Here is a 27,098-nt window from a genome sequence, read left to right as displayed (position 1 = left end):
CATTAGCTTCCTCTGCTTTCTTACCGCCACTTATTCGCAGAGGCTTCCAATCTAGTTTTCGCCCCACGTCCTATCCCAGTTCTGCCACTGAAAAAGCAACGTAAGATTGCCTGGTGGCCTAACAGGTTAAGGATCTGGCATTGTCACTGCTGTGGCTTGGGTCGCTGCTGTGGCTTGGGTCGCTGCTGTGGCATGGGTTCAATTCTGAGCCTGGGAACTTCTGCATGCAGGGGTGTGGCCAAAAAAAAAAAAGGGGATTGTTAATGAACAAGTTGCCAGGTCTTGCTTCTTATCTCCTTAACAGCAACTTCTCCCTTCTTAGAATTCCTTTCTTTTAACTTTTTTTTTTTTCTTTAGTGCTAAACCCTTGGCATATGGAAATTCCCAGACGAGTGGTCTAATCGGAGCTGCAGCTGCAGACCTACACCACAGCTCACGGTAATGCCAGATCCCCGACGCAGTGAGCGAGGCCAGGGATCAAACCCACATCCCCATGGATACTAGTCAGATTGTTTCCACTGCTCCATAACAAGAACTCCTCCTTCCTTTTAACTGTTAGGACCCTATATATAGAATCCATTCGATTGAATGCTTTGCCTTTAGTTGAACCATGAATGTGTGCAAGGCTCCCACCTTCAAACCCACAGCTCTCCTTCTCTTTAGAGAACTTCTGAAACGCTTTGCCTACAATATTGTAAAAGTGCTCAGGATTTTTTTAAATAATGAAGGAATAAAATGTACTCAGTCACCTATAATCTTACTTAATCCTCAATGCTGTTCCTTTACTACTGCTTCACTTGTAGACTGTTTTCATTGATTTTTATAAAGGAACTTTTTGAAAGCTTTAAGCTCCTTTCTTGGATATTCATTTGATGTGTAACATAGTAAAGGTTTGCACTCTTGGGTTTATAAATTCTACCACCTTTATATCCCACACACATCTCCTGAACAGTATCCAGACTGAATCCTTCCCTGTCCACCTAGTTATCGCTTCCTCCTTTTGCCTTCCTTATCTGGGCGCCTGGCACCACATACACTCGGTTATTCCAGCTGGGGACCGAAGAGTTCTTCCTGGTTCCTTCTTCTCTCTAATTCTGACAGTCAGTTGTTTTCCGGGATGTGTCCATTTTGATTCCAGGTTCTTTCTTTAGCCCATCTCTGCATGCAGCCACCACCACCACCATTCCTTCAGTCCTACCATCTCAACCGAAGGCCTCAGTATTTCTCACTTGAATTGTTAAATTAATTTCCTTCCTCTTCACTCCATTCTGTTCTCCAGATTACTACTGGAAGTATCTCTATAAAAGGCAAATATGGTTATGTTGCTCCCTTGCTTAAAAATCCTTTAGGTAAAAATCCATTCACCCTTTAGGCAGAATTCAGGTTCTTTGATCTGGCGCCATCCTAGCTGCTTGCCTGTGCTTTAGGGCTTTCCTGTCTTCCTAAATGCTATTCTGCCTGGAAAGCATTTCTTCCCTACAGTCTTGTCTCCCTGCTTCATTGTTATTCATCCCTTCAAACTCTTAAAGTGTCATCTCTTCTGGAAAACTTTCCCTAATCTTCCGCACTCCCCACACCTACTAACACACATACAAACACACTTACTCACTTTCTCTCTCCAAGACTAGCTTAGGTGTTCTAGCACTTAGCATACTTGTATATTTATTTATCTCCCACATAATTTATGAAATGTTTAAAAACTGAGACTTCACACTTTATCTCTGAATATCTATCCAACCTGACTGATCAGCTAATGACATTTGAACCAACCTAGATTCATACATTCTAGCTATGTTTTTAAGATCTCGGGTGGGGAAAAAAAAATTGCAAATCACTTTGTAAATATCTGATTGGCCATACTGGAAAAACAAAAACAGGAAAAAAAGTAAACAAAGCAACAACCAAAAAAATCCGTAACCCTTAATATTCTAGTTGCTGGTTGAATAGTAGTTTAATACTTGAGGAGTTCCAGCCGTGGCTCAGAGGAAACAATCTGACTAGCATCCATGAGGATGCAGGTTCGATCCCTGGCCTCACTCAGTGGGTTAAGGATCTGGCATTTCTGTGAGCTGTGGTGTAGGTCACAGATGCTGCTCGGATCCCACGTTACTGTGGCTGTGGCATAGGTCGGCAGCTACAGCTCTGATTTGACCCCTAGCCTGGGAACCTCCATATGCTGTGGGTATGGTCCTAAAAAGCAAAAAACAACAACAACAATAACAACAAAAACTTGGCATCGTTCAAAATCAGGATCTGCCTCCTATTTCTTTCTTTTTTTTTTAATTTTTTTTTAATTAAGGTTTTTTTTTGTTTTGTTTTGTTTTGTTTTTTGTCTTTTCTAGGGCCGCTCCCATGGCATATGGAGGTTCCGAGTCTAGGGGTCTAATAGGGGCTGTAGCTGCCGGCCTACACCAGAGCCACAGCAACGTCTGCGACCTACACCACAGCTCACGGCAATGCTGGATCCTTAACCCACTGAGCAAGGCCAGGGATGGAACCTGCAACCTCATGGTTCCTAGTCGGATTTGTTAACCACTGCGCCATGAGAGGAACTCCATGCCTTCTATTTTTATAGCCTGGGGAGTTTCTTAACTTCTTTGTGCCTTACCTTCCTCATCTGTAAAATGATTACAATAGGAATAAAGTTAGTTCTGCTATAATGCTTGTTTTGAAAACATGAATTGGTTTCAACACAATTGATATTCTAAGGAGCAGTTTGAGCATAATGTGCATTTTGCATTTGCTTACATGTAATTTTTGTTAGTGGAAACCCTGCCTGTAGCTGAGTACATACCCACACAGTTCACATGTGCACCACCTACCTCGATTACTGCGTGTTATGTGCCATCTACATCCACATCCAGTGTTAAAACTTTTCATTTGATTTCAAATAACCCTTCTGCCCTTTCCCAATAACTCACAAGCTGTAGTTATTTTGATACTCACTTAGGTAAGCCACCCTTAAAGGTAAAGTACCATCTTTATGGTGGCAGCTGTGAATTTCTTTACCATTTAGAGTGTGTAGAAATGGTGCTATCATTTTTATTTGGTTTCTATCTTTTCTTCTCTGTCATTGATGAAGTTTTTGAGTGTTTTATCCCAAGCTCCTTTTCCCTATAAGCCCTGTCATCTTTATTGTGCAATTTTGTGTAGAGTTCAGTGGCTTTGAGAATGCATGTCAGGTTGTACTACTTCACAGAATGTCGTGTGATTAATTACATAGAAAGCACCAACAATGATGTTTAACATTGTAAACACCCAATAAATATGATCCACCCTCATCATTGTGATTCTTATTGGAATAATTGTTTTTTGATCAAAGCATTATGGTAATGAGAAATATTGGTGAAATTTAATTCTTGCATATACCTGTTGTCTTGAAGTACAAGAGCCATTGTTACAGATGTTCAGATGCTATGTACTTGGTGAACTGTGTCAGTCTGTTAGGTGGGTATATACTTGATGTGTAAGTTTGTCGAATGAACGTTGTTTCACCCTCTAAGTGTGGTAAGTGTTCCATCCTCCTGAACTAAAATTTGACGGGGTTTTGATACATATCCTTTTCATTTACTGAGTACTCAAAACTTCACCTAAGCACATGATCTGATTCATATTTTGGGTTATTTTGTTGAAGGTTCAGAATGCTAAGCAAGTGAACAGTGCGCTTAAACAGAAAATGGAAGGTGGAATTGAGGAGTTCAAACCTCCCGAGGTATGTCATTGTAAGAGTGTATGTGACAGAGTATGGTGACACCTCATTCTCCGAGTTATCCAGTGTTCAGCTACTGTTTTGATTATCTGTATTGTTAATACGTTGAAGGTTTCGTAATATGGGTAATTTATTATGTCTCTCTTTGTCATTTGGATAGTTAGTCTTTTGAGACTTGGCTGATGATGTAAGTTAAATCATGTCCTTCCTGTCCTTGGCACTTCCTATCAAGCAGGGTAATTAGGGAAAGTAGCTATACTGATAGGCCCAGTTCATGTGAGATGAGAAGGTGTACTTTGGGGTCTATAGCAGTGTTTATTCAGAGCCATTTCCCACCTGTGTAAATTGGTAACAGGAAAAAAAAGGTCACAAGAAAAGGAGCTCATTTTAACACAATTTTATTTTTATTTTGGATATTTGACTTTTGGCTCAGGTTTCCAATTAGAATTTTAATATATGGGACTTACATTCTTGCACTCATATATCAGAAAACGTGAAATCGAGAAACAAGATCTAGATTGACCGTTTTCTCAAGTCTTACTTGTACTTCAGCGAAAACTTACTATGTGTTTGAATTTGTGACAATTAAGGGAGCTCTTCAATGCTCAAAGTCCAATCAAGTCTTTTTATAGAAGCTTCTACTATAAGACCTTTTTTTCTTTATTAAGACTCCTGTGTTATGCTTCATATCCTGCTTTTCTATAAATGTAATAATCAAATAATTCTATTTGGTCCTAATGAGATTCCCTCCACCCCCGTCACAGGTTGACTGAAATATCTGCAAATGAAATACGTCTGGGGCTGGGGGGAGGCAGAGGAGTAGTGCTTCAGAACTAACACACCATATGCCATCTTACTCATTAGAATCTTTCAGAAAAAGGAAAAATCATCATAAAGGAAGTTGGTTTTGTTTTGAATAGTCTCTTTCAAGAAGGTTAGGTAGTGGCAAGGAATGAAATGTGCCTAGACCACTGTCTCATTCCAAACCCACAGGTAAACTGAAACATTCTAGTGACATTTAAGTAAAGACAGTAGAATACAAAGAATGCTGCTTTATTTTATGTTAAATTATTGCAACAAAAATCATTTTAAATTTTGTGTCGAAATTAATTTAATATTTAATTATACATTAAAATGCATAAAAGCAAAAAACTTAAAATGCCTGCGTTTGTAATTTAAAATTAAAAATATAGCAGATATTGAAAACATTATGAGAATATCTTGAAGAACTTTATGGCTATAAGTTTGAAAATTTAAACAAAGCTGAGAAATTCCTAGGGAAAAAATGGCTTACCAGTTGTCTTAAAAAGAAAGAAAATGAATAATTTATAACCATTAAGTAAATGAGGGAACAATTAACATTTTTCTAAGAAAATAGTTGGCTGAGGCAGTTTTACAGAAGTCTACCAAATTTTCAAGGAAATGAAATTCTAATCTCAAATGTTCCAGGAAATTGCAGAATAGTCTCATTTATTATACGTGGGGAAGCTGGGCCTCAGAGAGGTTAACTGACTTGATCAAGATCACACATCTAGGGAGTTCCCGTCATGGCTCAACGAAAGCGAATCTGACTAGCATCCATGAGGATTCGGGTCCGATCCCTGGCCTCATTCAGTGGGTTATGGATCCAGCATTGCTGTGAGCTGTGGTGTAGGTCACAGATGCGGCTCAGATCCTAAGTCGCTGTGGCTGTGGTGTAGACCAGAAGCTGCAGCTCCAATTCAGTCCCTAGCTTGGGAACCTCTGTATGCCAGGGGTTCGGCCATAAAAAGCAAAAACCAAAACCAAAACCAAAAAACAAAAACAAGAAGATCACACATCTAGTAAGTAGTGAAACTATGTTTTAGATTCTTAGAGTCTAAATGGAGTCCTGGATTAATACCATGCTGCCTCTTACATTTTTCGTATAACAGTAAAAACGTGTATTAGATTCTCACATTTAAATGCAGTTACTGGGTTAGAAATTATCAAGCATCTCTTACAACCCTTGCTTTATAAATAATGATCAAAACGAAAGGACCAAAGTCGTAACACACCATCCGTACACTGAAATTTGTATATTACTTCGAGCTTGGTTTATTGAACTCACATGACTTGAAAACTATATATATATGTTTTATCATCTGGAAAATGCCCAGTATATATTTATATTTATCTTATTATTCCTATTGTTTTACAGGAGAGAGCAACCTGAATAGATAAATTTCAATATCTTAGATTAACAGTCATACCAAAGACCTTGAAAAATCATCTAATCTATCCCCTTAACCTTAGGTTAGCTAGTAACCTAATACCTAATAAAAGAACTTTATTAACCTTTTAATCAATAGGCTACTAAATGGTATAACTCAACTGGAAGTAAACGAAAGGGAATTCCCGTTGTGGCACAGCGGAAATGAATCCAACTAGTATTCATGAGGACGCGGGTTTGATCCCTGGCCCTGCTCAGTGGGTTAAGAATCTGGCATTGACGTGAGCTGTGGTGTAGGTTGCAGATGTGGCTCAGATCTTGTGTTGCTGTGACTGTGGTGTAGGCTGGCAGCCACAGCGCCGATTCGACCCCTAGACTGGGAAATTGCATATGCCACAGGTGCAGCCCTAAAAAGACAAAACGCACACACACACAGAAAAAACAAAACGAAACAAAACCAGTTACGAAGATGCTTTACTTATTCAGGTAGTTGTATTTGTTATTTTCATTTAGGGGGAAAAAAAATTGGTGAAGAAAGTCTATTCACTTCTGTAAGTATTTATTGACCACCAATTTCATATAAGGACTTAGATAGGCACTGGGGGGTCAGGGGGGAGAGGGTAGATTTTTCCATCAGCTTTTTAAAAGAAGAACTTACAGTCTATGTGTTATAAGACACACTGATTACAGTTACATAATAGATTTATAAGTAAAGAGCTTAGGAAGAGAAGTGGCAAATATTCATCCTGACTAGGACAATCAGGAAAGCCTTCCTAGAGGGGGGCGTTTTAACTGAAGTTTGAAGAGTAAGTAGGATTTTTGCACGTACGAGAAGGGCAGGTGGAGGGAATAATGTGAACAATGATTTGGCGTTGAGCTGTACTCAAAATACACATCCAGTGGGGAAAAATAAAAGCACTGAACGCTTGTTACGTGCTCATTATCGAGCTAATTATTATTGAGAGTTCAGTGAAAATATAAAAAAATATTTTCTCAAGAAGCAACATGTCTCCTTGGGAAGGCAAACTTGGTTGCAGAGGACCAACGAAGGGGTGTATGAAAGATGTTAACAGGGACTCTGTGACGGAGATCAGTGGGCAAGGCCTCTGGGAACAGAAAGCCTTTGTGAAAGCTCGGAAGAGAAGTTTGCTTTTTAAATTTAGTCAGATGGAAAGACTAACTTCTTCACTTTAGCAAGGAGGTAATGAAAGATTTTGAGTAAGCTGTCCTGGCAATTTATACAAGATAAATTAGACACTTTAGAGCTGCGAAAATAACGAGCATATGAGTGAGAAAGGGTATTGGGTAGTGTCAGGTATTCGTTGTATAAATGGACAGCAAGTGATAAGTCTAGAGAATATTGCAAAGTAGAGGTTAACGTATTTGCTTGAAAGCATGTGAGAGTGTTGTGGGGAATGGTGGTATATTTGGTTATGCTTTGATTTGTCTTAGGTGGAGGTAGGTGGGGGAAAAGAGGTTAATGAATCCAGGAAGGAAGAAACTGAAAAAGGAGTGCTTTTTGAAGCAAAAGATCACCCCATCTGTGGATGTTTTCATGCATACCTATGTGTGACATCCTTTCATTATGGATGTTGGGTGGAATTTTCAGCATCATGTCAGTTTCACCTGGCGGCCTTTTCTCAACTCTTCCAAGTCAGAGGTAGAACGAATCTACCACTGACAAAAGTGGGAACAATATGAAGAAAAAGATGCAATAAAGATGCTGAATTCCCTAAGGATGTTATAGACTGTTCTAGAAGGTTCTCTGAGGCCATTTACATTATTATCACTTCATTTGTATATTGTTTATATTATACACACATATGTATTACTTTATATTACCATTTTATTTTTAAAACAACAGTATTTCAGGCTGGGGTTTGCTGAAGAAGAGTTTTCAGTGGTGCCTCATAACCATAATTACCCCAGAGTTTTAGCTTCTTAGATGCAGTCTAGTTGGCCTTAAGTTAAACAGATCTCTACCAGTGTATCTTGGGTCTACAAGAGAATAGAATAGGCAGTAGCTTAAAAGAATCCTCTGCATTTTTAAATGTTAACCCTGCTCCTCCTGCAGTCTCCCTCTCTTCCCCTGTGTCCATTTTGTCGCGCATGGACTATGGAATTCCAGACAGCTTCAGCTCCCCCGCTGTAGGTTTCCACTGCAGCTTCTCGAAGGTTACCGTTGGTGCTAATGGCCACATTCCGCAGCTCGAGCTCCTTTCCCTTTGCCTTTCCCTGAGTCCTTCATATGGATGATGACCGCTTTCTTCCTTTAACGTTTGACTTCCCAGCTATAATTTTTCTTGGTATGTGTAAATAAAGGCATTCCCCAAGTTTTTATCCTCAGAATTCAGTTGTCTTTTATTTGGAAATACCATACAGTCTCATCACTTTGCTATTTATTAAAATCACATGATACGTACATTTAAATGACATAAATTCAACCACAGATATTCAGCCAAATAAAATAGAGTATTTTTAGTAAGAACAAGTGCAGTAGTGCTAGCAGCTCTGCCTAAACTCTATTTAATGGGTGTATGCCCCAGAGTGAGCAGTTGTGAGTAGGGAACTGTGAATCCACCGTTCCTTTAGTCAAGTTTAGCTCCCACATGCCTCCTAAGCATTTCCTTGAACTGAACAAGATTCTAGTATTTAAATAAATATTTATAGGAGTTCCCGTTGTGGCTCAGCTGGTTAAGAATCCACCTAGTGTCCATGAGGATGTGGGTTCAGTCCCTGGCCCCCCTCAGTGGGTTAAGGATCTGGCGTTGTCATGGAAACTGTGGTTTAGGTCACAGATCCAGCTTGGATCCCAAGTTGCTGTGGCTCTGGTGTAGGCTGTCAGCTACAGCTCCCATTGGACCCCGAGCCTGGGAACTTCCATATGCTGCAGGTGCGGCCCTTAAAAAAAGAAAAGAGAGGAAAAAAATAATACATATTCATATTTTTCATTCAGTACCATCCTAAATTCGAAGGCAAGGTTTCATCTGGGATTTAACTGAGAAACTAGCTGCCCATTGCAAAGCTGGACTTCCTGAGAGACTTTGCTTCTCCATGGCTACCTTTTTAAGAACATTGAAGACTATTTATTTATTTATTTATTTTGCTTTTTAGGACTGCCCCTGAAACAAATCCTGCCGAAACACCAGTCGTATCCCATGTTGATAAATTCATCATCTCGGTCTTGCCTTAAATCCTTAACAGCAACACCCTTCTCCTGGCTTTCTAGGCTTAAAGTCTTACTCTGCTTATAATCCTGCCCGTCTCTCCTTGCTCCCTCCCTCCTAAAAAATTGCCTGTTAAGTCCAGCGTGAACTCATCACTTTTGGTCTTTACCGCCCTTCCGAAAGTTGTCTTTACCGTATTTTGGTTTAGTTGAACATCACGAACCTTCCGGGTTTATCATTCCTTCCTGACACAAATCCTCTTGTTCCCTGTCCATGATATGCCTTCTCCTCATTTTTGCCTTTCAAAAACTTCTGTTCTTGGAGTTCCCGTTGTGGCGGAGCAGAAAAGAATCCGACTAGGAACCGTGAGGTTGTGGGTTCGATCCCTGGCCTTGCTCAGTGGGTTAAGGATCCAGCGTTGCTGTGGCTGTGCTGTAGGCCAGCAGCTGTATCTCCTGTTCAGTCCCTAGCCTGGGAACCTCCATTTGCTTCAGGTGCAGCCCTAAAAAACACACAAAAAAAAAAAAGAAAAAAAAGAAAAATTATTAAACCTCAGACTCCTGCCCCTCCAGCTCTCCTTCTTCCCCATTCTGATCATTGTGACTGCCCCCTCTCATCTTTGAATCCCCAGTATACTCTGTACTTTTTAGTCTTAATAATAGTTATTTGTGTTCATTCCATCTCCGGATTTGCTTGTAAGCTGAAAATCAGTCCTTCATAGTGCTCATTATTTCTCTCTTTTTTTTTTTTGTCTTTTTGCTATTTCTTGGGCCGCTCCCGCGGCATATGGAGGTTCCCAGGCTAGGGGTCCAATCGGAGCTGTAGCCACCGGCCTACACCAGAGCCACAGCAACGCGGGATCCGAGCCACGTCTGCAACCTACACCACAGCTCACGGCAACGCCAGATTGTTAACCCACTGAGCAAGGGCAGGGACCGAACCCGCAACCTCATGGTTCCTAGTCGGATTCGTTAACCACTGCGCCACGACGGGAACTCCCTCTCTTTCATTTTTTGTTCCCTTTTTATTAATACTTTTTCCTCCAGTTTCTGCCTTTCAGGTTTAACAAACATTAATTGATCTACTTTAATTTCTGTTTGCTCAGGCACTGTGCTAGATATTTTTTACATTTAGTCCAAATATATCCTTATATATATTTTAACTTTATCTTCACAACCATTTGCAGTGTGGTAGGTATTATAAGAGATCCTCAGTATTCAAATGCTCATCAATCTCTGGAATACATGGAGAAGCAAATGTTGCCAAACAAGAAAATATTCTCTAACAACTTGAGCACCTGTAAAATTAGGCTCCACTCACCAGTTCTTCTTTATCAACTTGCTTTTCTCTTTCTCATTCATCACAGTAACATCCTTCTCTGTTACCCTCTTGCTAATACAATGCAAGCCAGCATAAACCAAAATGAAATTGTAAGCTTTGAAAAAGATGTGGAACTTTATGAAGTCTATGAAGGTACAGGAGAATGACTTTAATCAGCTGCAAAATTGCTGACAGATGGGTCTTGAGCAGAATTAACAATGGAATTGACAATGAAGTGATGACTTGGACAGGCACTTCAAAACAGGATCATTTGAGTAACAAAGAAGAGGAGTCCTTGAGAAAATTATTGAAGTCCTCAAAACAAAAATGACCTACATTCTATGCTCAGGTTGTAAATTTTGAAGCTAGAGAATGTTATATCATTGTATAGTCAGAAAAGATATGCCAAAAAATAAAATATATAAGTGGGGAGTTCCCGTCATGGCTCAGCGGTTAAGAAACCTGACTAGTATCCTTGAGGATGCAGGTTTGATGCCTGGCCTCACTCAGCGAGTTAAGGATCCGGCGTTGCCGTGAACTGTGGTGTAGGTCACAGACTTGGTTCACATCCCAAGTTGCTGTGGCTGTGGTGTAGGCCCGTGGCTATAGCTCTGATTCGACCCCTAGCCTGGGAGGGAATGTCCATACTCTGTGGGCACGGCCCTCAAAACAAAACAAAACAAAACACATATAAGTGGCTTCAGTAACTTTTTTTTCTTTCTCTTTTTGTCTTTTTTAGGGCTGCAGCCTCAGCATACGGAGGTTCCCAGGCTAGGAGCTGTAGCTGCCGGCCTACACCAGATCCGAGCTGCATCTGTGACTTACACCACAGCTCACAGCGGCGCCGGATCCTTAATCCACTGAGCGAGGACAGGAATCGAACGGCTCATCCTCATGGATACTAGTTTGGGTCTTTACCTCTGAGCCACAAATGGGAATTCCAGTAACTATTTTTTAATGAGCTCATTTTCCTAAGTTTTAGTTTCGTATTTCAGATTAAGTTATAATCAACCCTTTATTTTTTTGTTGTTGTTGTTGTCTTTTTTGCCATTTCTAGGGCCGCTTCTGCGGCATATGGAGGTTCCCAGGCTAGGGATCCAATCGGACCTGTAGCCGCTGGCCTACACCAGAGCCACAGCAACTCGGGATCCGAGCCACATCTGCAACCTACACCACGGGTCAGGGCAACGCCGGATCCTTAATCCACTGAGCAAGGCCAGGGATCGAACCCGAAACCTCATGGTTCCCAGTCGGATTCGTTAACCGCTGCGCCACAATGGGAACTCCCAACCCTTTATTTTTTAACTGTTTCCTCTGAAATGGTGTAGGTTCTAGTGCAAACTATCTTTGGGTACCAAGGACCTGTTCTACCTTTCACAACCAAGGGAGCATCAGATTCCTTGGGTATTAACTCGGATATTTGCTCCTACTCCATTCCTGTTACTCCTGGAATAGCATGTCTAACATTTCCAGTTTTGTCTCTATCATCTCCTTTTCTTTCACATTTTAGCCTTTGTTCGTCCTTATCACTGTGTCTGTCTGTCCATTTCCCCTCTTTCTTGTTACCTGTTTACCCTTATTCCTTTGCCTCATCCCCAGTATCCTAACCTTGAGGCTTACCCACTTTGCTTGGCCTGCCTTGCTGTCCATTTCTGACATATACATCATCTGGAATCTGGGGCTTTCTGTTTCAGGTTTTCCCCTCCCTTACTGTAGGTCTTTTTACTTTTTTCTTTCTTCTCTAATAATTTTCTTTTTAATTCTTGTTTTGTTCTTTCTTCCAAGTGCTTAGTTATACCTGTTCACTCATGGTGAGAAAGTTGGTATTACCCAGAACCTCTATGTACTGTGATAATTATTGCCAAGACTTTGAGTGAGATAAGACCTCGATATCCCTTCTCAGGGAAAGTCTTTCTTTGTGTTTCGCCCAGCGTGTGTGCGAATTACACTGGCACCTTTATCCGGGCAGGTTCTTCTGCACTCCTTCTTAGGCTGAGTGTGTGCTTACTTCTGTCCCTCCGTCTGCTGCCAAAGGACCTTGATTACTAAGCAGTGGGTACACGCGAACGGAATTTGGTCAGGTGTTTCATGTTGTAATACTGCCATAGTAAAGATCTTGAACTTAGAGAAATTTTAAACAAAAATCTTAGAAAGACTATAAGAGGTCTTTTGGGAAAATATATTCTTATCGTGGATCACTTACTGGGTCAGAAATTTAAAGAAATATTTTAGGGCATTAGCCTGATCTACAGTTTTATGTTAATTTATACAGGACTATTTTTGATGGAGTATGGGTAGGTTTAATCTAAATATGAAGAGAAGAAATTTTAGAGAAAGTCACAGATCCACTCTGAAGAAAAGAGAGTCACTTCAGTGTTTAAAACGAGGCTAAAATGAACATCTGCAATGTCTAATAGGAACATTTAGTTGGAAAATGGGTGATTAACAGATTTTCTCAGTTTTACTGTCTCTGACCAGAGCATCAGTGTGAATGTTGTTCATTCTCCCAAATTGGTACATTTCCCTTTCATTACCTTTTTGTGTTGGTAAAAGATAACTCAGAATATATTGTTTAAGTCTTACAAAAAATGGAATCTTCATAAATCAGAGTTTTAGTAATCTCATGTCTGTGATGTGGTGAAAAGTTTTTTTAAAAAAAATAAGCACTTTGGAAAATGTCTGTCTTCATATCCTCATTAGGAAACTTCTCTTTAATTTTGTAGTCAAATCAGAAAATTAATGCCCGTTGGACCACAGAGGAGCAGCTTCTAGCAGTGCAAGGTATATTAAAGATAAGCAGTTATTGTTGTTCATTATAATTTAACTTGTCGTGAAAGGTGACTACCATAGTTCTTCCCTTCCTTTAGAAATGGATCAAGAAAGGGGCCTTGTGCTCACCACAAAGTCCTGGTGACCAGGACTTCTGTTTTGTACTTGTGGATGTGACATACTGAGCCTGTGCGTTTTGGGTCCTGAACCGCACATACTGCTTTCTCAGCACTAACTAAATGATGGTGATGATGAGCTTGACCAAGTTCCATGGTCTCTGGGTGCCTCTGCTTCAGGATTCCTGCAGTTGGGTTCATTCTTACCGTATCTTTTGATAACTTATCATTCAAAGTATAAACTTTTGTGTGTTTCTGGTTTCTCTGATTATGTTAAATAAATGTCAGGTTCTGAAAATATTAATGATATGCTTAACTTTCAGTGTACCATACCTTAAAAGAATATGCCACTGAATATTTTGAAACCTGACTTTAAATATATTTATACAAAAAAGAGACTTAAGAGGTACATCAATATATGCATATATAGATACAAATATATATGTGTATATGTATATATGATAATTTAAAATGCAGTATTTGTAAGAATGCTTTGTTGAATTGTATAGCAGGACACTTTTTATAATGTGACTATTCATGGGCAAGCTGGAAGCATTTAAACCTGGATTTTCTTATGTTTACCTACTTAAAGAAGAGCAAGCTGTATATTTTAATTCAGTGTTGTAGGGTTTTTTTCCTTTTAAGATGGACTTTCTGCAAGACTGATTGTCGACTTTAAGTTTGGTGTGCAGTTTGTTTCTTCCTGACCGAGCCCTCCGTGTTGAGTGCTAATAGCTTTTCTATCTAGGTTAACTGCTGTAAGAGGGTTCAGCTCCAGTGAAACGTATAAGCATCCCTTTGAAAGTGTTTCCCAGTATCCACACAGAGAGAACAGGTTTAACTCAGAAATGCTGTGCAAGTGTCATTCAGCTGTGAGAATAATGTAGTTAAAGATTGATTAAGGGATGACTCTGCGGTTTGAATTAGAGTGAGAATTACTCGTCCGGTGTGATTTGAAGTCACAGGAGAGCACCAACAGGGTAATGTCTGCCTTCCCTCTGGCCTGTGCAGCACAACACAGTCCTTTCGGAAATAGAAATACCAGAGTCATCAGAGGCAGAATGCTGGATGTGCATTGAGTACCTCTGTAATTATAGAACTCAGTCTCTGAATGAATGCGTCAGAAAGAGGTTTAATTAGCTCATAATGTTCAATAATAGCTGCTTTAAGACTAGAAACTGACAATTTAAATTTTTGATTAAAAATTAGTATTTTCGATGAACTATGACTTACAGCTTTAACATAGTTATATGAGGAGGTATTGCCTTAACTGATAGAAAGCCTGTTTTTCACCGTGGAAGTTGCCTATAGAATTTAAGGCTGTTTTCCAGTATTTAGTTGCTTAACGGTTAGTATACTAATCGTGTACTCTTGTATAAGACATTGTCCTAGAGAAAGGATTTTCTCAGGAGAATCGCCTAGGTAATCTGGGTTAATCTTTCTCTATAGGTACAGCACTCAGGATTTGATACTGTTCTGCAGTACTGCTTTAAGTGGTAGGATCCACTGACTCTTATGGCTGGGTTGGATGTTATGAAAAGCTGCATTCAAGGGGAGGTCAATGGCAAGTTTTACCTGTAGAGTTGAGCTGTGATATGCGGACATTATTTCAGCTTATACGTATTTTTAAAATAGAATATTTATAGAAATAGTAAAAACTTTGCTCTCTGCTGAAGGATTTTCAGTGTTATATTTTTGCATTTAAAAAGTAATCCGTAAATCACACTAATGCAGCAATTTGTGTGGAAAGATTCATGTTCTTAGGATTCTGAAAGCACTCTCTTATTAATATGTCTTTGTTTTTATTTATTTATTTTGACTCTGAAATTTTTCATTTTCAGTTTGGTTTTTTAAGGTTTTTTTGTTTTTATCTTGGGTTTATTTGGTTTTGTTTTTGTCATATAAAATAAAATAATATACAGCTATTTGTGTCTAAACTAGTCATTTTAGGGAGAATTAAAAAGTTCCGTTTTGCCTCATGTGCTCCCATTTTTACATACTACTCAGAAGTCTATCTTATAAACAGTATAATCATGTAGCAGTGTCACCTCTGCCTGAGTCTCATTGTGGTTAAGGTACATACTTGCAGTTTTTATTTTAACATGTATCATTTGCTATCAGAAGTGCCTATCTTAGCAGGCAATTGTTTCTATTTTTTTCTTCTTTTTCATCTTTATGATAAGCCTTTATGTGATATTCTTATGGCCACTTCAGTTGTACAAAGTAATAATACATCATTTATGTTTTTGATATTAACATGTTTTAATTTATAGAGTGCTTTATATTCAAGACATTGTACATACATGTTCTGATTGGATGTTCCTTTGTTAAATGCTTTACTGTATCTTGCTTATAGTTGACTGTTACAGTGACCTAGAGAGAGAAAAGTTGACTCTAGTATCGCTAGTGAGATTTATCACTATCATTAAATAAACTTTTTGTCGTAACTCTTAAAAGCCCAAATATATTAAGATCATTTCCCACTTTACTTACCATCTCCTCATATTGTTGTTAGCTAATTAGGAACCATTTAAATAGTAAGTAAATATTTAAATAAAGAAGCCATTTTCCCTGCTTTCTCCCTTATTTGGAAGGGGAAAAATCATGCTCAGACCAAATAAGACTGTCTGTTTTTGCCTGTGTAATCTATCACTTAATTAGTTTTAGTTCTAGCTGCGTTCTAACTACAGTCACACTCTTTTAAGGGTCCCCAGGCTCATTTACTTGCCAAGAATGGTATTTCTACAATTTCTATAATCTGTTCCAGCCTTGAATATCAGATTTTCTATTATAACAAACTAGTTAACAGCAAGACAAATTATATTCATCACATACTTGTGTTAATGATGAAATATCTGTTTGTAGCTTGTGTCATATATGTGTAAATTTTTTTTTCTAATTTATGGTGCTTTTAGATATTATCTCAAAGTCGGTCTTGATATTCATAGGATGAACATTCCTTATTAAGCAAGAATTAAGAAAGGAATTAGATCCTGGGGTGTGTGTGTGTGTGTGTGTGTGTGTGTATTATGTAAAGTGGGACAATTATTAGCTATTTTCCAAAAATAACAATACATTTTGGAGTTCCTGTCATGGTGCAGTGGAAACAAATCTGACTAGGAACCATGAGGTTGTGGGTTCGATCCTTGGCCTTGCTCAGTGGGTTAAGGATCCATAGCATTACTATGGCTGCAGTGTAGGCCGGCAGCTGTAGCTCTGATTAGAGCCCTTGCCTGGGAACCTCCATATGCCACAGGTGCAGCCCCAAAAAGAAAAAAAAAATTTTAATTATAATATACAGCATCTACTCCTTAAAGTTACAGGAGCAGAAGCATGATGTACAATATGTGACATTTTAATTTTAGATCTCCTCTTAAATGTATATATATCTCCCAACTAGAATATTTGTGTTACATTAAGATAAACAATAAAAAGTTTTTCTAGTTTTATCAAGATGTCAACTTTAATTTTTAGTTTATTTTTTTCATATTGCCTGGCTTCTCATATAAAACAGGAAATGACAGAACTATGTTCAAATGAGTTATATTTGAGTATGAGTGAAATGTTACCTTCTTCTCCCTGTAGTTTATACATTTATTCCTTTTTAGGAGAAATGAAGTTGAAGTCTAGAAATTGTCTTCTTTTTGATTTTATCTCCGACTTTTAAAAAAACTAGACTGATCTTAAAGTAGGGGGAAAAAGAGATTTAGTAGTTGATTAAGACATAAGAATTTATAACCCAGTACATGAATGATCAAAAGGAGGTGGAGATAGATTCATACTTTATCATCTAAAAGACACCTGTTTGGGAGTTCCTGTTGTGGTGCAGTGGAAACGAATCCAACTAGAAACCACTCGGTTGCAGGTTCTATCCCTGGCCTCGTTCAGTGGGTTGGGGATCCGGTGTTGCCGTGAGCCGTGGTGTAGGTTGCAGACGCGGCTCGAATCTGGTGTTGCTGTGGCTCTGGCAGTAGGCCAGCAGCTACGGCTCTGATTGGACCCCTAGCCTGGGAATCTCCGTATGCCACGAGTGCGGCCCTAAAAAAAAAAAAAAAAGGACAAAAGGCAAGAATAAATAAATAAAAGACACCTGTTTGCATTAGAGAGTTTCTTCTATTATAACAGATATCTTAAGAATGGAGGACCAAAAGTATAATTTCAGCCCCCTACTGCATTTGCTTCAAATAATTAATAATTCAAAATTCCCAACATTTCGGGGATGGAATTTAACTTGTAGCAAAGAAGATAGAAGGTTCAGAAGAGAAAGGCTAGACATTGGAAAGAGACTATGTGATTACGATTTTTATCCCTCACCTAAATGCACTAATCATTGTCCCACTGCTGTTGATATCTTCTTTACCTTCTTTAATGGGGATTCCTAAAGAGATTTACAGGAGGTGGAAAGACATGGATGTTCCGAAATGGTTTGAGTTTAAAATTAATCTCATGTTGATAGGAAAGAACCTCATCCCTGGAGTTTCAAGATGTCACTATGTTCTTATTTCAAAAATAGGGTTTTGAAGAAATAATATTTCCAATTATACTAATAAGAACATGCCCACTTTAAGACATTTTGCTGTAAGAGGCAAAAAAAAAAAAAAAAAATCCCCCAATTTTCATTACCTAGACCAAGAAATAGCTTGCCAGTGTAACGTTTGGGTTTGGTTTTTTTCGTGGTCCAAAATCAGATTTTAAAAATAACTTTTTAAACATACCAAATACAGATTTATGATATCCCTTCTATCTAAAAAAAAAAAAAAAAGTCTAAGCTCCACATCCAGGAAACACGGTATTAGAAATGCTCCTGTCAGCAAAGCCTTGCCTGCCCGCTTGCATCTCTCTGTTCTGTCTTAATAAATCTATTTCTTGCCCCCCACCAAAAAGCTCCTGTCTTTCTAGCCAAAGCTCTAAATATTTGATTTTGTTGTTGTTGGGTAGTACAGAATACTGGTTGCAAAATGTGGGCTTTCATAAAATGTAATGGTAACGTGATACCATATCCTAATGAGTTATATTTTTATGTAAATTCCCAAATAAAACTTTTAAAAGTGTATATCGTAAAGATTATAGGGTGTCATCTGCCAGTGTAGAAGCCATGTTGTTTCATTATAACTTTCAATTGATATTCAAAATTTTGAAAATAATTTTTGCCTCTCCCTGGGAAATATCTAATTTCCCTCTTCCAGGGTTCTCTCAAACATTTTTTCTACTAAACTTTGAAAATTGACCTCTTGTCCTAAAGGTCGGAAGTGTAATTGAAAACCATGATTCAGATGGACCTAAGCCTTTTATAAATCTTCACGAAAACAGAGAGAGATTTAATCACTGTATTTAACTCCCTTGTTGATAAGTCAGTCAGATGACTTTGGGGTTTTGTTTGTTTGTTAAGAGATTTTAAAAATGTCCTCCATGGAGTTCCCACTGTAGCTCAGAGGGTTATGAACCCAGCTAGTATCTGTGAGGATGCAGGCTCAATCCCTGGGCTTGCTCAATGAGTTCAGGATCCAGCCTTGCCACAAGCAGAGGAATAGGTCACAGATGTGGCTTGGATCCCTCTTTTCTGTGGCTGTGGTGTAGGCCAGCAGCTGTAGCTCCAATTCGATCCCTAACCTGGACACTACCATATTCCACGGGTGCAGCCCTAAAAAGACCAAAAAAAAAAAAAAAAGTATCGTACATTTATCTCATAATGAAATAATGCGTGATTAGATGATTTTGACTTGTTTACTCTTCAATAACTTTTGTGAAACGTCACTTCATCAAAAGCACGAGTATATTCCACATAAGGAAATAGGATGACTAATAAGAAATAGCTGTGCTATCTTATTGTCTCGTAATATTACTCTGTGATATGAGATATAATGCAGAACATAAAGTTACATTTATGAAGAAATCCATGGGAAGTTGACCCATCATTAGAATACAAATTAGGGTTTTCAGGGTCATTAATATTAGCATTCCCATTTTTGTGTTTCTTATGCCTAGAATTTTTATCATGGCAAACATTTTTTTAAAGCATAGCAAAATTCTGATATCTGCAGTACTCTATGATGAAAATGAAGGAGGAAAAATGTCAAGTTTTATAGTAAGAACTTCCTAAGTCATTCCAGCACCAGTTCTTGGAGATAATGAGGGACTTTGTTTTTTATAAACTGTGAAAAAAGTATGGACCACCCTTCCGCCTGGCGCAAGTTGGAACTAAAGTAGCTCTGATACCATAGGTTGTTAGAATTGGCTGCTCAACACTGCTTCCGCTAGGGTGTCCTCCAGAAGCCTAGCTGGGGACTCTTCTGAAGAAGGAGTCAGTCTTGTTAAGTCTTCAGTTGGTGTTTCACTTAGTTCTCAACCATAGTGCAGAGCTTAGGAATTCTACCTTCTAGCCAAAATAATGCTGCTGCGTGTCATCACTGGAAGTGTGAAAGTGGTAAAGAAGTCAGCCATATGTGACTCTTGTGGCTTGGGGAAGAAAAATAGAAGCCCTATAGAGGAGAAAAATCCATCGTACTTCTTATGTACTCAGCATTGCAGCAATGCTGGTAGTAATTCATATTCTATAGGATAGTACTTTCTAACCTTCTTCACAGAGAAAATTAGGAAATCTTTCATAGCACATTGAGGCAGACAGATGAGGCTACTGTTGATCTAGAGGAGACTGCCGGAGAGCTCTAGCTGCTCCAGTCCTGGCTCAGCCATCCTGCACCTCCTGCAGGATAAGGGCATAAACACGTGGGCCCACGGAGTCTCAGGGCATGATGGGGATCCTCAGCTAGACAGCAGAAGTCTACGCTGTGGTCTGTGCCTTAAGATTTTACAGAGTAGCTGATACAAGACTGCCACACCCGAGTTAATAATAAACTCACTTAGGTGACTCAGATCCTTGGTGAGCTGAAGAGAATCCTTGACATCCGAAGTACCTGTATAAACTAAAGTTCTACAGAAAGTAGTTTTGGTTTGGGAGGGTGCAATTCTGGAAATGCAGCAGTGTTAGTGACAGGACCATCAGTCTACTGAGCAAGAGACAACAAAGCGGAAGACCAAAAGAAAAAAAAAAAAGAGTCAGAAGAGGAGGAGACAGTTATAAAATGGAGTTAGATGTGGGGACAACTTAGTGGTAAGTTTTGGAATATATTTAGCTCAACGAATAGGTGTTTGGAAGATTATAATATTGTCAGACTTGGAGTCAGACTTACTCTTGCTAAGAATGTAAAAGATCTAATCCCAGATTCACTTAAGGTTTTCATTTCTAAACTCATGTTTTCAGTAGGTTTGGCCATTTCCAGAATGTAAATTAAATCTCTCTTATGAAAATCAGCACACGGACAGGACCACTGTGTGATTTCCAGTTAGCGCTTGCTTTTCAGTGCAGCCATCTCCAATTGAGTTGCTGTTTTCCAAAGTATAATAGAGAAGGACTTGAGTATATAGCAATGATTCTTAATATGAAATGACCTTGGATTTTTATTGCCAAACAAACCCTCAATAGAACCTCAATAGTTGGAAGAAGAAAAAAACTAACCTAGTGACCATTAAAATTTATATTCAGTTATGAAGTTCAAACTGGAAATCAGCTCATGGATTTAAGAGAATATAAGTTCATTTATATTGGTAAAATATTGTAATAATGTTTATGTATCATTATTACTTTGTTGTTACGCATGTCTTTCCCCTTGAGAAAAGAGCAAATGAGCATAGTTTACAAACCCAAAACCTTGTGTTAACAATAGGATGTGGTTATAGCTTAGTAATGCCAGACCTCGTACCCAAAATGCTCTGAGATAAAGGAACTCCCCATAGCATTAAGCCTAGCAAGTTGAATGTAGCAAGAGATACTTATTCCCAATTTGAAATACTTATTCTTTCAATTTCAATTTGAAAGAAACGCAGAATTAAAAAAGAAGAATTACGTCATTATGCTGGTGCTTTAAGGTAATAGGTATATCATCCAAGCGGGTATCAGTAAGAATATATCTGGCATTTCTGCTGGGATATTAATATATCCTTATCTCTTGTCTGTGACAATATGCATGCTGAGTTTACTTAAATCCCCGTATTTCTGGCAGCTTGGATTAAACTATAGACTTTAATATCATAAACATCAGTATTTTTCCCACTTTACTCATCTCTAATTAATGAGTTACTTGGGGGTTTTTTGGTATTTTAAAAAGCAGTTATCAAATTGTAAAACCAAAATTTCGACGGCTTTTGTGTTTTGAGCGAAGTGCATCGCTTTCTAGCATAGGTCAGTGAACTTCTTTTTCCCTCAGAGCAAATTATTACCCATCTAGTTATATAAAGTCATGTTAAATTCTGTAGCATAGTTGACTCTCTCAAGCTCATAAATCAGATCTTATCCTTCATTATAAAATTCCCATGATGAAAAGTTAGTTTTTTTACCAACTGAATGTACAGTCCTTCTTACATTTAAGGTAGTGATAACAAGCACAGCACGTGCCTGCAAGTGGTCACTACCACAACCAGATTCTTTAGGCTCCAGAGCACAGCTAGGAATCCTTCGTGTATACAGTCTTTAGAACCATTAGATGAGTTAAAACCCAGCAAACGCTGAAAAATAGCTTCCCTTTTTTTGGTCCCCTCAGATTGTGATAATTCTCCTGCTTTTAATGTTTAAATTCTTATTTCTTTGTATTCCTTGGTCCTTGATAAGATAGGCAGGTAATTATGTCAAAGTTGGTGTTAAGACCAAAATTTCAATGCTTTTCTTAACTGGGGCACCCTGTGGCTACTCACTCAATCCATTGAGGGGATAAAAGGAATGGTTCGTTCCCATCCAGTTTTGTTTACAAACGGTGTTGCTCAAATTTAGGTGACTGGCTACTAGGGAAATAAATGAATGTGGAATTGAGGATGGAACAAAGAATTGAATGCTTTACAATAAATGGACTGTATTTGAGAGTTCAAGAGAGGATTGGAGAGAATAACTGAGTATGTAAAAAATGGTAAGTTTCCGATCGTTCAGTTGAAGGCAAATGGCTGGTTCAATGAAATGACGTAATTGATAGTTTCCATCTATGACCCTACTATCTGAGCCTCTATCTCAGCATTGAGAAATGAGCAGAGTTTATCAGAAAGGATTTTCATTGCTGGTATCTTGTGTGTGTGCATGATGTGTAGTACACACAGCTCTCCTTATTGATCCTTCACAGGTGTATTATTTACTTTGCCTTCCAGGTGTCCGCAAATATGGTAAAGATTTTCAAGCTATTGCAGATGTAATTGGCAACAAGACTGTTGGCCAAGTGAAGAACTTCTTTGTAAACTACAGGCGTCGGTTTAACTTAGAGGAGGTATTGCAGGAGTGGGAAGCAGAACAAGGAACCCAGGCTTCTAATGGTGATGCTTCTACTTTAGGGGAGGAGACAAAAAGTGCTTCTAATGTGCCATCAGGGAAGAGCACTGATGAAGAAGAGGAGGTGTGTTTGTGTATGGAATTTGAGCTAATATGAGTTGAGGAATCACCATTTTGTGTGTCCTGTAAGAATTTTTCAGAGGACTAGCTAAATGAGCATGAAAGGTGGACAATACACTTACTCAGTGGTGCATCTCTCGTGACTCTTAAGTCATAATGACATGCTAAGTTCTGATTCTAGAAGAATGGAGAGTGTATTGTTCTTTCATAGTCTTATTTTTATTTCCAGTGTTAAGCTGTTTACTAATAAAGATGCCTGTTTGGTAGCTTCGTTGCTTTTTTGGTTTTTGGTTTTTTTGTTTTGTTTAAAATAAAAGAAGCTTGTGCTTCCCAAAAAAAACACTGGTGTTATGTTTTTGTTTTGTTTTGATTTGTTTTGTTTTTCCTGTGACAGCCCAAACTATATTGTATCAAGTTCATTAGGAACTATCATCTCATACATGTATTTTTGTTTCTTCACCTCTAGGCACAGACCCCACAGGCTCCTCGGACTCTGGGTCCATCACCTCCTGCCCCATCATCCACTCCAACACCAACAGCCCCCATTGCCACTCTGAACCAGCCTCCACCACTTCTTCGTCCAACACTGCCTGCTGCCCCTGCTCTTCACCGGCAGCCTCCTCCACTCCAGCAGCAGGCTCGGTTCATCCAGCCCCGGCCAACTTTAAATCAGCCTCCACCACCTCTCATTCGCCCTGCTAATTCAATGCCACCCCGTCTAAACCCAAGACCAGTGTTGTCCACGGTTGGTGGTCAACAGCCGCCATCACTTATCGGAATTCAGACAGATTCACAGTCCTCCTCACTGCACTAAAATTAAAGTGGACAGAGCTGCAGTAACTTTTTACCCCATCATTATACCAATGCTCATCTGACTGATGCAAAAGAGGAAAGCATAATCCTTCCTAGATACTGAGGCTGCAAACTAGTTCTGTGGCAGGGGGCTAGCGTAAGTGGATGTCTAGGAAATGTTTTAGCTCACGCACTGAAATGTTATACAACAGAAAGCCTAGGGTTAGCCTCCTTTCTAGAGTATACAGTCAGTGACATGATTTCATTAAAGGAGAAAAAGGATTAAGTATTCTATATACCAAGGGTTTTTGGTTTTGTCTTTACTGTATTTATTTTATTGAGGATCTTTATATTCCTGCCTCTCCATAGTCAAGGCTCTTAGTACAGGAATATTGACTTAGGAATTGTGAAACTCCTTAAGTTTTGTAAGTTAAGGATGTTGAACTTTTTCTCTTTTTTCTTTAATTTTTAACATTTTCCTATGTTAGGAGAGCAAGAATAAATAGCCTGCATTTCAGATTTTGACATATGTTCATTTAATGCATATTTAAGAAATTATAGTTGCATATCCCTTTTTCCAAAAAATCTTGCTTTTTTTTCTAAAGGAATTAAAATATATTCCTTTAAAAGAAAGCAATTTAATCAATTGCAAAGCAATTATATGAAACCACAAAGAATGTACTGAACCTACTAACCCTCTCACATACAGTTTAGGGTCCTAGTGCAGAGTCCTTGCTTAAAGGTCACTGACTTGCCATCTGTCAGGAATAAGAGGATCAGAAAAATAATTTTACATATAAATGAGGACTTAACTTGTTGAAGTACAATGTCTTTAAGTTCCTTGAAAACAGAGTAATTTTGGTTTTTTTAATGTTTCTAGAGCTATCTGCTTTTAACTAGTAGTTGCTGCATTTGGGGGCTTAGAAGAGAATTATATTTTGTTGGTTATGTGGAGATAGTGATTATGGAAGCATTTATTTACAATACCCTTTTTGTGTTTAGGTTCTGAACTTTAAATTGCCCTCATCCTTATTAATAATGGTCTGCATTTAATATAAAGGATGTTTTCTGGATAAATCTCTATTGTATTATTTGGATACATTTGTGTATTCCTTGCAGCCGACCTGTACTCATGGGTTTGGTTTAGGGTTAAATCATCAACATTATTTCAAAAAATAAATTGAAGAATTTGTTCTGTACTATCTAAAGATGTATCAGTATATTGTCAGAGTTGTGCTGTTAAAATGCCAAGACCCCCTTTTTATAAAGAAACAAAAAATATTTCAAGTCTTTTAGTTTAACACATAATCATTAAGCACCTAAAAGAATATTTTACAAGCGATAGTATTTCAACAGTGTATTGCTAATATTTTTGATACAATGATTTCATATTGGAATCATGACCTGTGCAAAGACAGATCACTTTGATTGCTATACTAGTGGAACTTAAGCTAAATGTTTGCACATTCACATTCTCCTCACATTTAGAACTCCTTCACGAAATGGTCAGCATCTCAGGCCCTAATTTGTATTTTGAGATGTCCTATATTCCCCAGATATTGGAAAAAATAGTCCCTCCTTTTGGTTCTAAAGCATTAAAGAGCTGCTATAGACCTAAATCCCTTGATTGGTTTTAACTTAGAAGTTTAGCTCATGTCTTTCTATTTCGGACCTTAATTAAGTTCTGGCGTAATCTAAAACTTTTTCCAAGATGTGTTTTGTCTCACTGGATCATCTTAACGACTTAAAAGTCTTGATATTCTAGAATTTGTACTCATTTTTACTTTAAAAGCCACGGGGGACAGTTCTATATCTTAAAGGAAAATATCTAAAGCGTTTTAAAGTATTGAGATTGTCTTGCCTATGTGCTTACTCTACAGCTTTGATTGTCTTGTCTCTTGTCAGTAGACCTTCAGTATACAGTAGGTGGGATATGTGAGGCAAGCTGGTCAGAACGAGCATCTGTCCAGCTGCTGTAAGTATGTTGTGATTCATTTACAATCTGTTCTATCCCAACCGTGGGCAGAGGTGCTGTATCTGAGGGATGTGCTATAATTTGATTTACGTACACTAGAGCACACAGTAGAAAAATCTTAGCTTCATTAGTAATATGACACATGTATATAGTGAGATGTCCTTATTGTGTGCTTTGCATATTTTGTAAATATTTTGCACGTCATTATTTTTCTTTTTTGTTTAAGCAGTGTTTGGCCTGGAAGAGTGATATGCTTGCTGCTTAATCAAAGGATTAAAGAGTTAAAGATGTCTATGTCTTCTATTTTCATATAATTTCATGTTGTATGAAAAATTTAGGACCTCTTCACTGTGAATTCTAAATACTGATTTTTATAAAAAAAAGAAAAGCAAAACCTAAAAACCTTTTAATGGCCATTTCATTAATTTCAAGTTTTATCATTTTTAAAAATCTACACCCAAGTATTTTTTTCATTATATAAGCTAAAAGTAAATCACACTTTTGATACACCTGGTAGTATTAATGGAAAAAAAAATTTCTATATGATTTAATTCCAGTGTGATATGGATGTAGATAAGGATAGGTTATGATAAAAGCTTTTTCTTAATAGTCTTACGGTTGAGTAAAATATAATGTAAAATAAACTTGAAAGAATGTCAAATTCTGTCTTAATATAGGCCTACATTCTTTTCAGGAATAGATGTAGAGAACAAGTAGAAACACTGGCAGTCTTGCTTTTCACCTACATTAAGAATGTTGCGGAGTTGCCGTCGTGGCGCAGTGGAAATGAATCCGACTAGGAACCATGAGGTTGGGGGCTCAATCCCTGGCCTCGCTCTGTGGGTTAAGGATCTGTCATTGCTGTGAGCTGTGGTGTAGGTTGCAGATGCAGCTTGGATCCTGCCTTGCTGTGGCTGTGACACAGGCCAGCAGCTGCAGCTCCAATTCGACCCCTAGTCTGGAACCTCCACATGCCACGGGTGTGGCCCTAAAAAGCAAAAAAAAGAATGTTGTTGAGTAGTTTGTAAGTACCAAGTTTAGTTATTAAATATGTTATATTCTTAATGTTTCTTCCTGCTATGAAAAGAATATTAATAACTGCTGATTACTTAATACTGGAGTGTCAGGGTCTCCTCAAAAAAGAATAATCTGACTTAGAACTCAAAACAGGGTCTATCTTTTCATGGTTTCCCAAAACAAATGAATACATTCTGATTATAGGAAATACAATAATGTGTATTAGTTTTTCAAGCTACAGTCATTTTAGGTGCATCATTCATAAGATTACCATGTAAATAAATACACAGAAAGAATCCAGGAATCAAGTTTGCGGAACAGTGCTAAGTTATAAAATATCTACAAGAAACTCCCTCATTTTTTGATGTGTTTGTGGGGCGCATAAACTGTTTTCTCTTAGGAAAAATTAGATCACATCTGACTCCACCCAACTTAAATCTTTATCAACTGCCTTAGTGAAGTTTGGGAGTAAAACATCAGACGAATGCTCCTAGATGCGTGACTTTGTGTCTAAAAGGCCAAGGCTTTATCTTCCCTTTTTCTGCTCTCAGAACATTTGAGAAACAGTGAAGAGCAGAAATTACGGTGGGATTGAGATGTTTGCAAATTGTCGTT

General features: G+C 38.3%; 1 protein-coding gene across 9 annotated transcripts in view; it reads left to right on the top strand.

Moving 5' to 3' along the window:
• The window catches only part of RCOR3 (REST corepressor 3), a 57,236-nt gene extending 31,478 nt beyond the window's left edge, over positions 1–25,758 (top strand). For 4 of the 9 annotated variants that reach the window (XM_047753972.1, XM_047753971.1, XM_047753970.1 and 1 more), the window contains 4 exons: positions 3,635–3,712; positions 13,111–13,168; positions 22,462–22,703; positions 23,166–25,758. In XM_047753972.1, the coding sequence (XP_047609928.1) occupies positions 3,635–3,712; positions 13,111–13,168; positions 22,462–22,703; positions 23,166–23,513 (726 nt within the window). In that variant the 3' untranslated portion in view covers positions 23,514–25,758. Of the gene's footprint in view, positions 1–3,634; positions 3,713–13,110; positions 13,169–22,096; positions 22,966–23,165 lie in introns of those variants that run through there. The other 5 variants (XM_047753976.1, XM_047753975.1, XR_007130959.1 and 2 more) reach the window with 4 other exon arrangements.
• The last annotated feature ends 1,340 nt before the right edge of the window (positions 25,759–27,098 follow it).

This window comes from Phacochoerus africanus, chromosome 11 (genome assembly GCF_016906955.1).
Source record: "Phacochoerus africanus isolate WHEZ1 chromosome 11, ROS_Pafr_v1, whole genome shotgun sequence".
Taxonomy (NCBI): Eukaryota; Metazoa; Chordata; class Mammalia; order Artiodactyla; family Suidae; genus Phacochoerus; species Phacochoerus africanus.
This window is presented reverse-complemented; position numbering and strand designations above follow the sequence as displayed.